The sequence below is a fragment of the Solanum tuberosum genome, unplaced genomic scaffold (assembly GCF_000226075.1).
Source record: "Solanum tuberosum cultivar DM 1-3 516 R44 unplaced genomic scaffold, SolTub_3.0 scf00214, whole genome shotgun sequence".
Taxonomy (NCBI): domain Eukaryota; kingdom Viridiplantae; phylum Streptophyta; class Magnoliopsida; order Solanales; family Solanaceae; genus Solanum; species Solanum tuberosum.
In genome coordinates, this window is record NW_006239139.1 from 1,021,281 (window position 1) to 1,034,018 (window position 12,738).

The window sequence follows — 12,738 nt, forward strand, 5'->3', positions numbered from 1 at the left end:
GCATCCCAACAACATCTTTCATGTTTATCCTTCTTGCCGGAGATTCAACACAACAATCTAATGCCACTTTCATGATTGATGGAACAACAACTAGCTTCTTCTGTAAACGATTATCCAATGGTGTTACCAAGTTGACATCTATAACATCCATTACTGCGCCTCTGGGAGTGAATAAATCACCCATTGCTTCAAGTTAAGATCTCCCTCAAAATCACTAGGCTTTCTCCTAGTAAATGTTTCCAGCAACATAATCCCTGTAACTATAGGCATCGCATTTTACTGATGCAGTATACTTTCTTGATTGAAAAAAAAAATGAAAAATCAATGTTCAAATTCGCAAAAACAAAGAGACATACCCGGTGCAATATAACCAAATGTTGCTAAGGTTTTAGTGTATAAATCACTCTCATCTTCACTAAGTAGTTTTGAAATACCAAAGTCGCTTAGGTGGGCAACCATATCCTCATCCAGCAAAACGTTACTAGGCTTTAGATCACAGTGAATCATGGGCAAGGAGCATCCATAATGGAGATATTCCAATGCACATGCCACATCTATCATAATGCTTAGTGTCTGCCTGATGTCTAGGAAGTAGTTGTGCGAATACAAATACTTCTCAAGACTTTCATCAGGCATATACTTGAGCACTAAAGCCTTAAAATCAAGGTTGGAGCAACTAGTGATGACTTTCACGAGATTCCTATGCTGAAGGTTGCGCAAAACTTCACATTCTGTATCAAAACTCTTGAATGCCGCTTCAACTTGCAGATTGAACACTTTAACTGCAATGGAAGTCCCACTTCTGAGAACACCTTTGTAAACAGAGCCAAAACTTTCAGAACCAATCAGATTACTCTCGCTAACCAAACACAATTTTTCAAGATTTAATTTTTCTCCGATCCCACGGAATCACTTTTATAGTAGGAGGTTTGGGTCCTTTCTTTTGCTTCTAACCCTAAGAAGTTTCAACATGCTAATGTTGGCTGACTAGTATTTTAAATGATCACAATATATAGTACAATTCAAATCAGGCGTATTTAGGAGGGGGTCACCGGGTTTACGTGAAGGGGTCACCAGGTTTACGTAAACCCATGCTTCCCTCGTGAAATTATATATAGTAGTGTTATATTTTTTTAATAAATATTTAAATATAGATGTGTGAACCCACATTTGAAGTATAATATAATGTTTTTCTTTCTAAAATTGGATAACGTCTCTGATATAATTGGTTTGGATTGATAAAAAATAATTGTGTACCTATAATTTTAAAATGGGAAAAAGGGTAAAAAATGCCCTTAAACTATGTGAAAGGAATAAAAATGTCATCTGTTTATAGTTTGGCTCAAAAATACCCTTATTGTCAATACCTTGGCTCAAAAATGCCCTTCCAGTCAATACTTTGGTCCAGAAATGCCCCTATAGTTGCAAATTGGGTAAAAAATGCCCTTTTCCGAATAAATAGTATTATTATTTTCTTTTTAAATACATCTCCTTCCTAATTAAAATATTATTAAAGAACACTATTCTTGTTTTCTTTCTTCTAAAATTAGTTTAACAAATAAAAATGTTGGAAATATTTCTTTTTCTTCTTAATCTCACTTTATCAATTCAAATAGAATAACTTCATGTACCCTTTCGACATATAATATATGTCATATATATATATAAGATCATAGTATATGCATCATTAATTTATATTTATATAATGATAAAAAAATAATGATAATAAAATAAGAAATAATTTCATTTTTTTTAATTGAAGTATGATAAACATTTGATAATTTGGAAAAAGAGCATTTTTGACCCATTAAATAACAATGAGGACATTTTTGGATAAAATATTGACGGCAAGAGCATTTTTCGACCAAACTACAAATGGAGGGCATTTTTGTTCCTTTCGCATAGTTTAAGGGCATTTTTGAACCAAAGTATTGATGGTAAGGATATTTTTGAGCCAAACTATAAACGGAGGTCATTTTTGTTCCTTTCACATAGTTTAATTTTTGACCCTTTTCCCTTTTAAATTTTTAAAGGTTTTCAGTGATAATAACATAAATGTTAAACCAATCAAATTTATATCTTAGATCCACCTTTTCGTAATAATGCACCCATGATCTCAAAATTCTGGATACGCCTCTGTTGACAGCTCCGACCCTTAATCATGCACAAAACTATTGACCAATTTAAGTCATCACAATAATCCTTTTCATTTTCATTTTCATTTTGGTAAGACAATATTCTTTTCATTTTCTTTTTTGGTAAAATATTTATCTTTTTTCATTTTTTGGTAAGACTATCTTCTTTTCATTATACTTCTAATAATCTGGTCCATCCTGACTTTAATAAATTATTTTCCATAAATAGTAAATCATGATACCTATAAATACATATCCCTCCATACACAACAAAATACACATTTTTCTATCAACTTTCTTCTTCTCTACTTCTTAATTAACATATTATTATTCAAATTCTCATGGCCAATATGGTTCATAAACTTTAATCTCCATTGTTATGATATTTTTCATATTAATGTCTACAAATGAAACCTTTTCAGCAAGAACTCATGGTACAAAAATATTTTCAATTGAAAAAAACAATTGGAAAATTAGCAGCAGCAGTATTGATAATAATCGTCGTGTTCTGAAAAGTTCCATTCCACCATCCGGGCCGGGTCACAAGGGTCACATGTCAACTCCACCACCTCTAGGCCAAATGTTATAACCTATCGATTGAAATTGAAATTTTCCTTGAAAGCTAAAGGCGGAATTTATATTTATATCCATTGAAAGATTTAATTTTGATTTGTTGCGATTAATAAAACAATATTTCATATTAGTAAAATTGGGATTAATAAACCAGTATTTCAGATTAGTAATATTGTGTTCAAGTTTCCTTTTGAATTTTTATTTCATGAATTGATTGATCTTCTAAAGATATAATCTTTTTTTTTTCTTTTCATGAAGTTAAAAAAAAGGAGAAATTTATTTTATGAACCGTACAACATGTCTAATAAAAAAAAAGCGATGTTCATCGTATTGATATACCATATCGACTAGTAATGTATTGAACTAGATACAATTTTTCAAGATTTAATTTTTCTCCGGTCCTAGGGAATCACTTTTATAGTAGGAGGTTTAGGTTATTTCTTTTGCTTCTAACCCTAAAAAGTTTCAACATGCTAAATTTTTTTATTTCGTTGGCTGACTAGTCTTTCTCCTATTAAGATAGAAACCCGAAGAAGAATGTCAAAAAAGTTGTGTAAATCCAATTTGATGAAAATGAAATAATGTGATTTAACAAGACAATCAAAAACATTGAAAGAAGGAATATAAATCTGTTTCCTGAATCAACAAAACAAATTGATTGATAAATACATTTCCAATAAAGAAATAAATTATGAAAATCTCATATTAATAATAATGGTAAAATCACTTTGTTTTGACTCAACTGAAGACTTGATTATTAGTATATCTATTTCAGAAGCTTCTAGAGACCGCCGCTCTAGTCCAGCATGGCGGTTCAATAGAAAAACTTTTGTCAATGAATTAAACAACATAGAAGTATAAAAAAAACTGTAGATTACAAACTCAAATATGTAGAAGTAAAACAATTCCATCACTCTCCAACTATACATTTTTATTGATCTCGTGTGCAATTCTAACCTAATCTAGTTAATATTTTGTAACGGACCCACGAGGTGCTAGTTTTAAACTCGAAGGAGGTTTTGTTTTGAAATTCGCCTATGGCAAATTACTTCACATCAGAATGGGAGCAAAAAGTTAAGGATTCTATAACAGCGAGTTGAGGATTAAACTATATATTGAGATGTCTTTTAGGTTAAAATTACTTAAGGAAGCAAAATTGTGAGGTCCACAAAAGTTGAACTTGCTTAGAGAAATCGAACTATAGCCGACAATACCTTGACATTAACAAATCTCATGTCAAAGTAGGGGCAAAAATAAAGTTAGAACACTACACCATTTTAGGCCTAGGGCCACACTAATTCTGGACAACGCTTGTAAAGTGTTGCCTAAAATATTTTTGGGGACGCTTTCAAAGCGTAGCCCAAGTTTTTAACTTTTAGCTACACTTTATATTGGCAACATTTAAAAAGTGTACTCTTTAATGGTATAAGCTACACTTTATAAGTGTTGTTACAATATGATATAATTAACAACAGCTATTAACATATATGGCTACACTTTTAAAGTGTCCTATTTTAATAATTGTAAAAACAACACATTAAAAGTGTGGCCTTAAAATTTTCACTAAAATTTTCCCTCCAACATTATTTTAAGTCTCCCTCCCATTTTTATTGGCCAAGAAAAATAATTCATAAAACATTAATTTTAAGAAAATACATAATACATATGTGAGAAAAACACGCGTGAGTTCTCTCTTTCTCGGAATAACGTCTGAGCTAAAGAGTTGAAGAACTGATCTGAAGAACTGAAGTCAAAGAACTGATTTCGTCAAGCGTGTGTTCGATTCTCTTCTCCGATAACAATTTCGTCAAGCGTGAGTTCGATTCACTATTCCATAAGTACTAAATAGTCTTCTTGTTATTGATTGATTTTTTGTTTTGTGTTTAGAAGAGGAGAATAAGAAGGAATTGATAATTTTGGGGTTGTTGGCTAAGAACACGATTTCAGACAGAACTGAAGCTAGGAACACGATTTCAGACCGAACTGAAGAGCTCAACAGCTAAAGATATTCTCGCTGAAGGACACGATTTACATCATAGTTCTCGCTGAAAATAGGATTTTGTTGGAATAGGGTTTATCAGGTAACAAATTCTATCTTTGAAAAGTCTAAATTTTAGCTTTAGGGTTTTGATATGCTTGTGTTTTTTGTACAATTTTTGGGAGTATAGCTCATATTTTAGCTTCATCAGTTGATTTTTGATGATCAAGATCTCAAAAAATCTTTGCTTGATTGAGACCTTTGGACTCGACTCAATCTGTTCATCGCGTCCTTGTTGTTGTACTTATTAGTTTGATTTCTTCTAGCATTTGGCAATGGAGGTATATTTTTGATGTTCGTAGTGGAATTATGATGAGATTCAGTAATTCTCGGAGAACTCTGAGGACTCTGAGGTTTTTCAGTTGGCTTTGAAGTACTTGAAGATGTGCTTGTAGTAGTTGTAGTAGTAATAGTAGTACTGCTACTTCCTGGCTCTAGTAGTTTAAAGACTGTTGAAAGTCTACTCTTTATTGGCTCCTGCAACATACAATTCTTGGCTTTGAAGTACATGATCTTAGTGTTTGATAGGAGCAAAAACTGAGAAATGTACCTCATTAGAGCTAACGTTGTCTTGTTTAGTATCATCTTCGTCTATTACTTTCTTTTTGCGTTCCTTTTGTGATTGAGAGCGTTGTCGAGTCTTGTGCCTGCATGAAAGGGAAACAAAATAACGTGAACATGAATGTCGAATCACTTCAATAGAGACTTAAGTGTGGGTTTAGATGATTTAGGCAATGTAACAGGACATGAAACTTTATTGGCAAAGTCATTATTATTGTTTTGTTAGTGTAGTGTGTTTTGCTGCAATTTTGTATTTTTCTTCTTGTTCTCCAAAAACAAGGCAGCCTTTGGGGTATCCGATGGGAGTTTGGAAAACATTATCAGTGAAAACAAATGAAGAACTTAGCATAACAAATTAAACTAAGCTCAAGCTTGACATATTCTTCGAAAATGGACTTGGGACCTAATTCAAATGCAAAAGCTAACTTTTGAGGTGCGGATTGTCCAAGATCATATGAAGATGATTTAACAACACTAAAACAGAATTCAGACGTTTCAAGAAAACAATATTGGACGTATAGACGAGTTCACTTACCTTCTCTTCTCAAGCTTTAATGCTACCACATGATCCTCCTTATAGACTACAGGCAGTTCCGAGAGTTCACATGCCAACAGGCTTGTACTAAAGAACTGTATTGAAACATTTTCCGAAATCAAGTGACAAATTTCTCTGCTTGTCTTAGTTTATTCTTATTTGTTGGGATTCTGTGATAGTGTTTTATGTTAGACGTCACGTTCTTCATTCGTGCACCTCAAGTTGGATGAGTGGATCAAGACGTCAAGGTTTTAGATTTCATCTTGTATCTCTAGTGCTTTCATTTTAAATCTTATACTTGTGAGGATCGATTTTGTCCAGTTTTCTTTTGTTCCGCTTTCTCTTTTATGTTTACTATGTCTTTTAAGTTCTCTTTAACAGTTGGTTTTCATAGGTTTGTTAAATTTTTTTCAAATAAATGCAGAATGATGTATCGAGTTCTTTCCCTGTTGTGGTTGCTTCATTAACTCTGTTTTCGAATCCCTTTGCATCGTGTTATATATGTGTTAGCTTCTATTTTTTTTCTTTCAATTTGATCATGAGTTGAGGAAACATGTGTGAGTCAATTTGTTGCAGCTTCTGATTGTTTAAATACCTTTGAGATAGCAGGTCCTTTAGTGAGAAAATGAGTCTGTTCATTTGGTTTATGAAGAAGTGCAGTAATCTTGATCTTATTTGAAACTCATTGTATTCATCAAGTTAGTTCTTTTGCTACCGTAGTAAAAATAATCAATGCTTGTATTTGTGAGCAAATCGATTTGTTCCTCTCTTTGTTAAAACTGGTGGTGTAAATCGAATGCAGGTAATGGTAAAAAAATGTGTTTATTACGCTAAAAATGATCTCATATCTTTGTTCTTCATTAGTATATATGACACACTTTCCTGCTAAGAAAATGCAACTGCTTCTTCCAATTCATGCAAGAATGAATTTTCATACTATAATTATAAGCTTTTACATTGGTGATATATAAACATCAATGACTGTGTTTTTATTTGAGTAGAAAGACTGAGGAGCTTGAATTGAAGAAGACGCAACAAGAAACCAAAGCTATTGAAACTTCAAGGAAAGTTATTCCATCAATGGTATTTATTTTCGAAAGCCAAAAGTTTGTCATTTGAGTGGTTTACAAATTAATACTTAACCCTTTTGGTAATTATACTTCATGTTATGTTTAAGTGGCAGGAAATGTGCAAGAAACAATTAATGATAGCCAATTCAGATTTCATGGAAAATATGGAGGTATTCTAATTAATCAACCTATATGTATGTTATTGCCTTGCATGTGGAATTAGATGCAACTCACACTTCCATAATTTCATATTATGCTGTAACTCACATTTGAGATACACAACTCAATCATTTCTGATGTCTCTAATGTAATCCATCAAAAATGCACTATTTCCCCTCTATAGTTCTCTGAGTTTTTATTTCTAGCTAGTTAGGGTGAAGGGGAAAGGGAGAGGTGGGGCTGAATTATGTTTCATTAGTGAGGAAGTAGAGAGATTCATGGTACTGTAAGATATGCATGTTACCGTAGGAGTCGTGATATTTTTAGTACTAGTAATTTCTGTCGACTGTTAAATGTTAATTGGGTGATGAATACAGAAAAAGTTTCTGAACATTGTGTCTAAAATGGAAGAAAAAGATAACGTGATCACAACATTTATGTTGTTGGCTAAACAATTTGCTGAAGTTAAGAGAAAGGAAATGGAACAAGGAAGTGAGAAACAGGGAGTACAAGCAGTAGATGTAGCAATGGAGAGATCAAATGATCAAGGCAAGGAGCTAACAATAATTAAATTAAAAATTTGGTCCAAACACCACCCTCAGTCTCTTCTTCTACTGCCATAGCTCCTCTTTCATTGCTGCCTTACACTAATAATTTTCATAACAACAACCTAGCATTCCCTGTCAAGCCTGTCCCTGAAAGACGAATAGTCACTGTTACTGTCTCCACCATATCTGGTGAAACATGCTATGAAGCTGGGATAACATGATGAACTACTCAACTGGAAACAAGACAACAACTCTCATCAACATAAATGATGTCCCTCGTAACGTTGGTGAAGGATTTCTCCATGCCCGAACATCAAGACAAACTATAACCACAACAACTACCGTCACACCTCATGTGAGTATCATGCATCCTATCTCCATATATGTCTCAGTCTGCACTCAATCTAATTGAATATTTATGTTCTTGATAATTGAATGCCACTTTAATTCTTTGTGTGTATGTTACTCAAGATGAGTAAAGCACAACAAGTTTTAGGTGATAACAGGGATAGCAAAGTTAGCATCAGCAGGAAGGAGTACAATCATCAACAAGCAAGCAAATATTGTTCTTCTTAAGAAATTTTTGTTTAACAGGTAACACTATGCTCCACTTTCAAGTTCCATACACAATTTATACCAACTAAAACCCCTGAGGACAGTGGAACATTTAACACGACTGAAATTTCATTAACTACATCTAATAAAACACGAGAAAGATGCCAATCCAGTCCATCTGAGTGTTTTTCGACTTTTTTTAACTATTTAATGTGTAACTGAAAGCTGCAATCTGGAATTAATCTAGATCTGGAACTGTAATCTGCAATCTGCAATTTGACTGGTTATTTAAACAAGTTTTTAGGATTTGTTCTACCTAGGCACTATAAACTGGTTAGTTTACTTATTGGACGAGTATCATATAATTTTTAAAACGACTAATAGTAGTTGACTGAGAGGACAATGGTGTTTTAATTCGGTTTTGATTGATTGTATGTTTACAAGAAGTTTACAGAATATAATGTGTCGAGCAACATCTTTGCAAGGAGTCTTCTCTCGGCATCACACATACTCATCTTTCCCCATTCTTTCTTGCAGAACTGCCTGATCGCACTAGTGCCTTGTAGCTACCAGTGACTAAGGATAGCAAGTCCAAAGAAGAGAATCACAAACTGCTGAATGGAAATTCGGGAGATCCAGCAGAATGGGTATAGAGGTTTATGCATTTTCCATCCTAGGGATTATAGCTTTTCTGTCACTATTGTATAAGTTTGAATACATTATATTTGATTTTGTGAAATATATTCATTGCTAGAATATATTGAACCATTGTAAGAGTATTTTTTGAACTATTGTGTAAACATATTTAGAATATTGCTTTATAAGTATGTGTATGTACACAAGACATGGTATCATTTGATGTTTATTGCAAATATATATATTTGAATTACTTATTAGCTAATTTAATGCTTGAGATTATTTATTGCAAAACAATATTGGTGTTTTTTAATTAGAAATTGTGGCATATAAATATTTTATAGCCTAAATAATATTACCACACTTAAAAGTGTAGCCAAAGGATTGTAAATTGTTGAATGCAGACGGGCAAGGACTACACTTCAAAGTGTTGTCATACATAAGATAGAAAAGGCAACACTTTAAAATTGTGGGCAATAAGGAAGCAAAGGCCACGCTTGAAAGTGTAGTTGTATGAGATAGAAATGTTGCTATATGAGGTACTGGAAAGCGTGGCCTTTTTGCCTTTTAGGCTACGCTTTTAAGTGTAGCTGATAAGGCGACACTTCAAAAGTGTTGCCTAAACTCTAAGGTTACGCTCCCTTTGGGCACCCCTGGAAAAGTGTTGCTTAAAGTCCAAAAGTGTGGCCTTTTATCAAAGGCCACACTTTTTCATAGTTTAGGCCACACTTTTCTAGGGTGGCTGTAGGCCTAAAATGTTGTAGTGGAAGGTATATAAGTGTGAGTGTTCAGAATTAAAATATCAAGACATTTTTTTTTGAGTTAAAATTCAAGGGAGCAAAATCTTGAGATCCAAAATTTTTGTGATGACTCAAAGTTGATCGAGTCAAAGCGGATAATACCTTGACTTTTGGGTTTGGACTAGTGACAATTCCTAATGAATTGAAATGTAACAAAAAATGCAAAAAGGAAACCAAAAAGAACAACAAAAGCATACCAGTATATATATAGTCCCACGAATGGGGTCTGAAAAGGGTGAAATCGCGACGATATGCAAATTAAAGAAGAGAGATTAATGGCCTACTCCTGGGCTAGGAACAGACGTGAGAATTCTATTAATAGTGTGTAAGTGACCCCTCTTGCTAGGTGTGGAATTTGGGATTGTGCCCTTAGGAAGGGAAATTTGATACAGTAATCTCATGTCCTCTAAATTGGGATTTTTCTTCAATTCATGCAAGTTTAATACTAACTTTCTATTGGCTTGTGTTGTGGATGTAATAAAAAGGGACAAATATCAATAATAAGAACATGAAGAGGAAATTAGTAGTACTAGAAGCTTTTGAAAAATACATTGTTGTATGTGATATTTGGTTTTGTCAAGAAGGTGGTAGAAAGGGTGTGCTATAAAGACTGTTTTCTATGATTTCTTGGTGCTAAAAAGGAGAAAGAAGAAAAATGAGTAGTAGTAGGAGGAGGAGGAAAGGTGTAAAGGGGGACTAGTTTGGCCAGTGTTGATTGATTATAAATGTATATGATTGTGATGCTCATGACAGAAGGTGGGCCAGCGAGAGTTGATTAAAGAAAAAGACTTATTAACTTGCAAGCTTCTAAAAAATGGGTGCATATCACACACCTTAGTCGAATCTCATATCAAAGTGAAAGAGAAAATTAAAGTTACAAGCTTTATAAAGCATAACATAAGTTCACATGATATGCACACTTTTTTAGGCTTGATGATGGCAATAACCCAAAGTAAAAAATTGTGAGCTCTATGGAGAATTGATAATAAGGTTTTGGATTTGAACTTTGTGATCACATAATTTTTTCTGTTAGAGAGTATTTTATCTTTTTTTTTAATCGGCATATTAGGTGTGAATTCAGATTAAACCTCGTGAGTTTCAGATATCAAATGATTTTTTTAATAAAAGAAAAGGGTAATAAAAGCAAGCGTGATGGCTACGGAGAAGAGGATTCAAGTTAGTTGGGCTACCTCAAATTCCAATGTTTTGGAAATAGTTGCCTTCTTTAATTTTAATTTAATGGACAAAAACACATCTGAATTAAGGTCCCTCTGAATTAATATTATTTTTTAGCGAGTTTTATTTCTTAATTATCAGATGTTTTTTTAAATCTGAACTATTACCATCTAAGTATTAAAACATACCTCGAATATAACTGGATCAACTATCAATTATTCCATTTTTCAATCTGAATTATCACAATCTACTCGATTAGGGTGGTATCTTTCACCATCTATTCAACGAAAGGCGGAAAAAAAAAAGTCTTACAATTTATTTTTAATTTTTTTGGAAAAAGGAATTAAAAGTCAACCACAGACGTTAAATAAAGAAACTATTATCTTTTCAAATATTAAAAACAAGAATGACATGAAAGATTAAATACTCATATTGAAATAGAAAATATATACAATATAATTGAAGATAGTTGTCACGTTAAGTGACAATCCATATGGCTTTATAATTATTTTGTGTTGTTTTATTTAATTAAATTCTCATATTCCATAGACCATTTTGACAGTCCATTTATAACAATTTTATCATACTGTTGATTATTATCTTATACGTTTTCTAATTTTGTCTTTTTAGGCGACAAGGAAGACAAAGAATAACAACTTGTACCATCTTTTTAGGTTTTATTGTTGTCTAACATCTGCATTGAAATTATGACTAATTAATTTGAGTTCACGTCCGGCAAGACCTAAATAAGAGGGGAAAAAAATACTTTCTTTTATGATTTTTTTCATTTTTGGGACTCAAACTCAAGATCGATTAAGGGTGAGGTGATGTCGAGTTTTTAAATAATATATAGTATATATAGTCTACACCTAATATCATAAATCGGCCTAGGATTGTTGTGACAAGTACAATATTTGAACAATTATAAGAACTCCATCCTCATTCTAGATTCAAAACCAAGACATCTGATTAAGGAAGAGTGACACAATGTTGAGCGTTTACATCATGTGTAGTATAGTGTACGTCTAATAATCATAAATTGGTCTAGAATTGTTGTGACAAAGCACATTATTTGGATAATTATAAGAGCTTATATTTATAATTTACTACGTTGAAATGCTTCAAAATCTTCGAACAAAATAATTCAACTTATTTTTTTTGGTCATGGTGTCTTAAATAATGAGTTGAATTTTGACATTGAAATTGAAAAAAAGTCCTAGAAAAAGTGAAGTTTGCTAAGAAGAAATTGTACACTTGGACCATTGAATCAATTCACCACTTCATATGTGTTTTGAAAATCATTATATGACAATTTAGAGAAAAGGTGGGAGACGTGAGAGAGAAAGAGAAGGTAAGCTCCTTCATATTTATTTAGTGGTTTCGAGTATGAATTTTGGGAATGAAATCACCTTTAAAAGAGATAAGAGCCGTAGGTCGGATGCTAGATTCACAATACTAAGTTCTGCGTCCACTATCGTCTTGAGGCTAGAGGAGTTTTAAGGTACGTATGACCCTCAATGTAAAACTAGGTTAAACTGTTAGGGAGAACACACTTTATTTACTTAATTATTCTTCAACACGTCCCCTCATTCACATATTGGACGTTCCAATTCTTTTATTTATTAGCCGAGACTTGAACCTAGGGCCTCAACCTAGTCTCATACAATGTTGAAATTGTGCGATCCAGAAGTCATAAATTTCATTGAGGTAGTTCAATGGTTAATTTATGTGATACTAATATCATATCATATCATCATATTATGCTATAAGTGGGAAGAATTTTAGGAAAAAGTTAGATTACTATTTTACCCTTACACTAAATCATAATCTAATTAATCAAATATTAGTAAAATAAATTTCTAATTTATTATATAGTCTTAATTACTCTTAATTTAAAAGTTAAAAAAGTTAAAAAGATAATTACATTTAATATATATATATATATATATTTA

General features: G+C 32.6%; 1 protein-coding gene and 1 long non-coding RNA gene across 5 annotated transcripts; one reads left to right on the forward strand and one right to left on the reverse strand.

The window, feature by feature from the left end:
* Positions 1-321: 321 nt before the first annotated feature.
* Positions 322-1,093, reverse strand: LOC107062268 (probable LRR receptor-like serine/threonine-protein kinase At3g47570). The gene is made up of 2 exons (XM_015312690.1): positions 1,062-1,093; positions 322-859 (listed from the first exon to the last, which is right to left on the reverse strand). The coding sequence occupies exons 1-2, from the start codon at positions 1,091-1,093 to the stop codon at positions 322-324; spliced, it is 570 nt and encodes a 189-aa protein (XP_015168176.1).
* Positions 1,094-4,374: 3,281 nt separating this feature from the next.
* On the forward strand, positions 4,375-9,018 carry LOC102584309 (uncharacterized). Of its 4 annotated transcripts, XR_367996.2 has the most exons (7): positions 4,376-4,521; positions 4,596-4,789; positions 6,844-6,925; positions 7,020-7,082; positions 7,746-7,974; positions 8,091-8,213; positions 8,712-9,018. It is a non-coding gene; the product is annotated as an uncharacterized lncRNA (long non-coding RNA). The 4 variants fall into 4 exon arrangements; XR_001474524.1 differs by having other exon boundaries at positions 4,375-4,521; positions 7,020-7,974; XR_001474526.1 differs by having other exon boundaries at positions 4,375-4,521; positions 7,026-7,974.
* The last annotated feature ends 3,720 nt before the right edge of the window (positions 9,019-12,738 follow it).

Excerpts from the sequence above, each read along its gene's own strand:
- LOC107062268 (XM_015312690.1), bottom strand. The coding sequence starts at position 1,093 with ATGGGTTTACGTAAACCTGGTGACCCCTTCAC. Across the intron at positions 860-1,061 it reads AAACCTGGTGACCCCTTCAC|CGAGAGTAATCTGATTGGTT; the intron begins GTAAACCCGGTG and ends GTGTTTGGTTAG.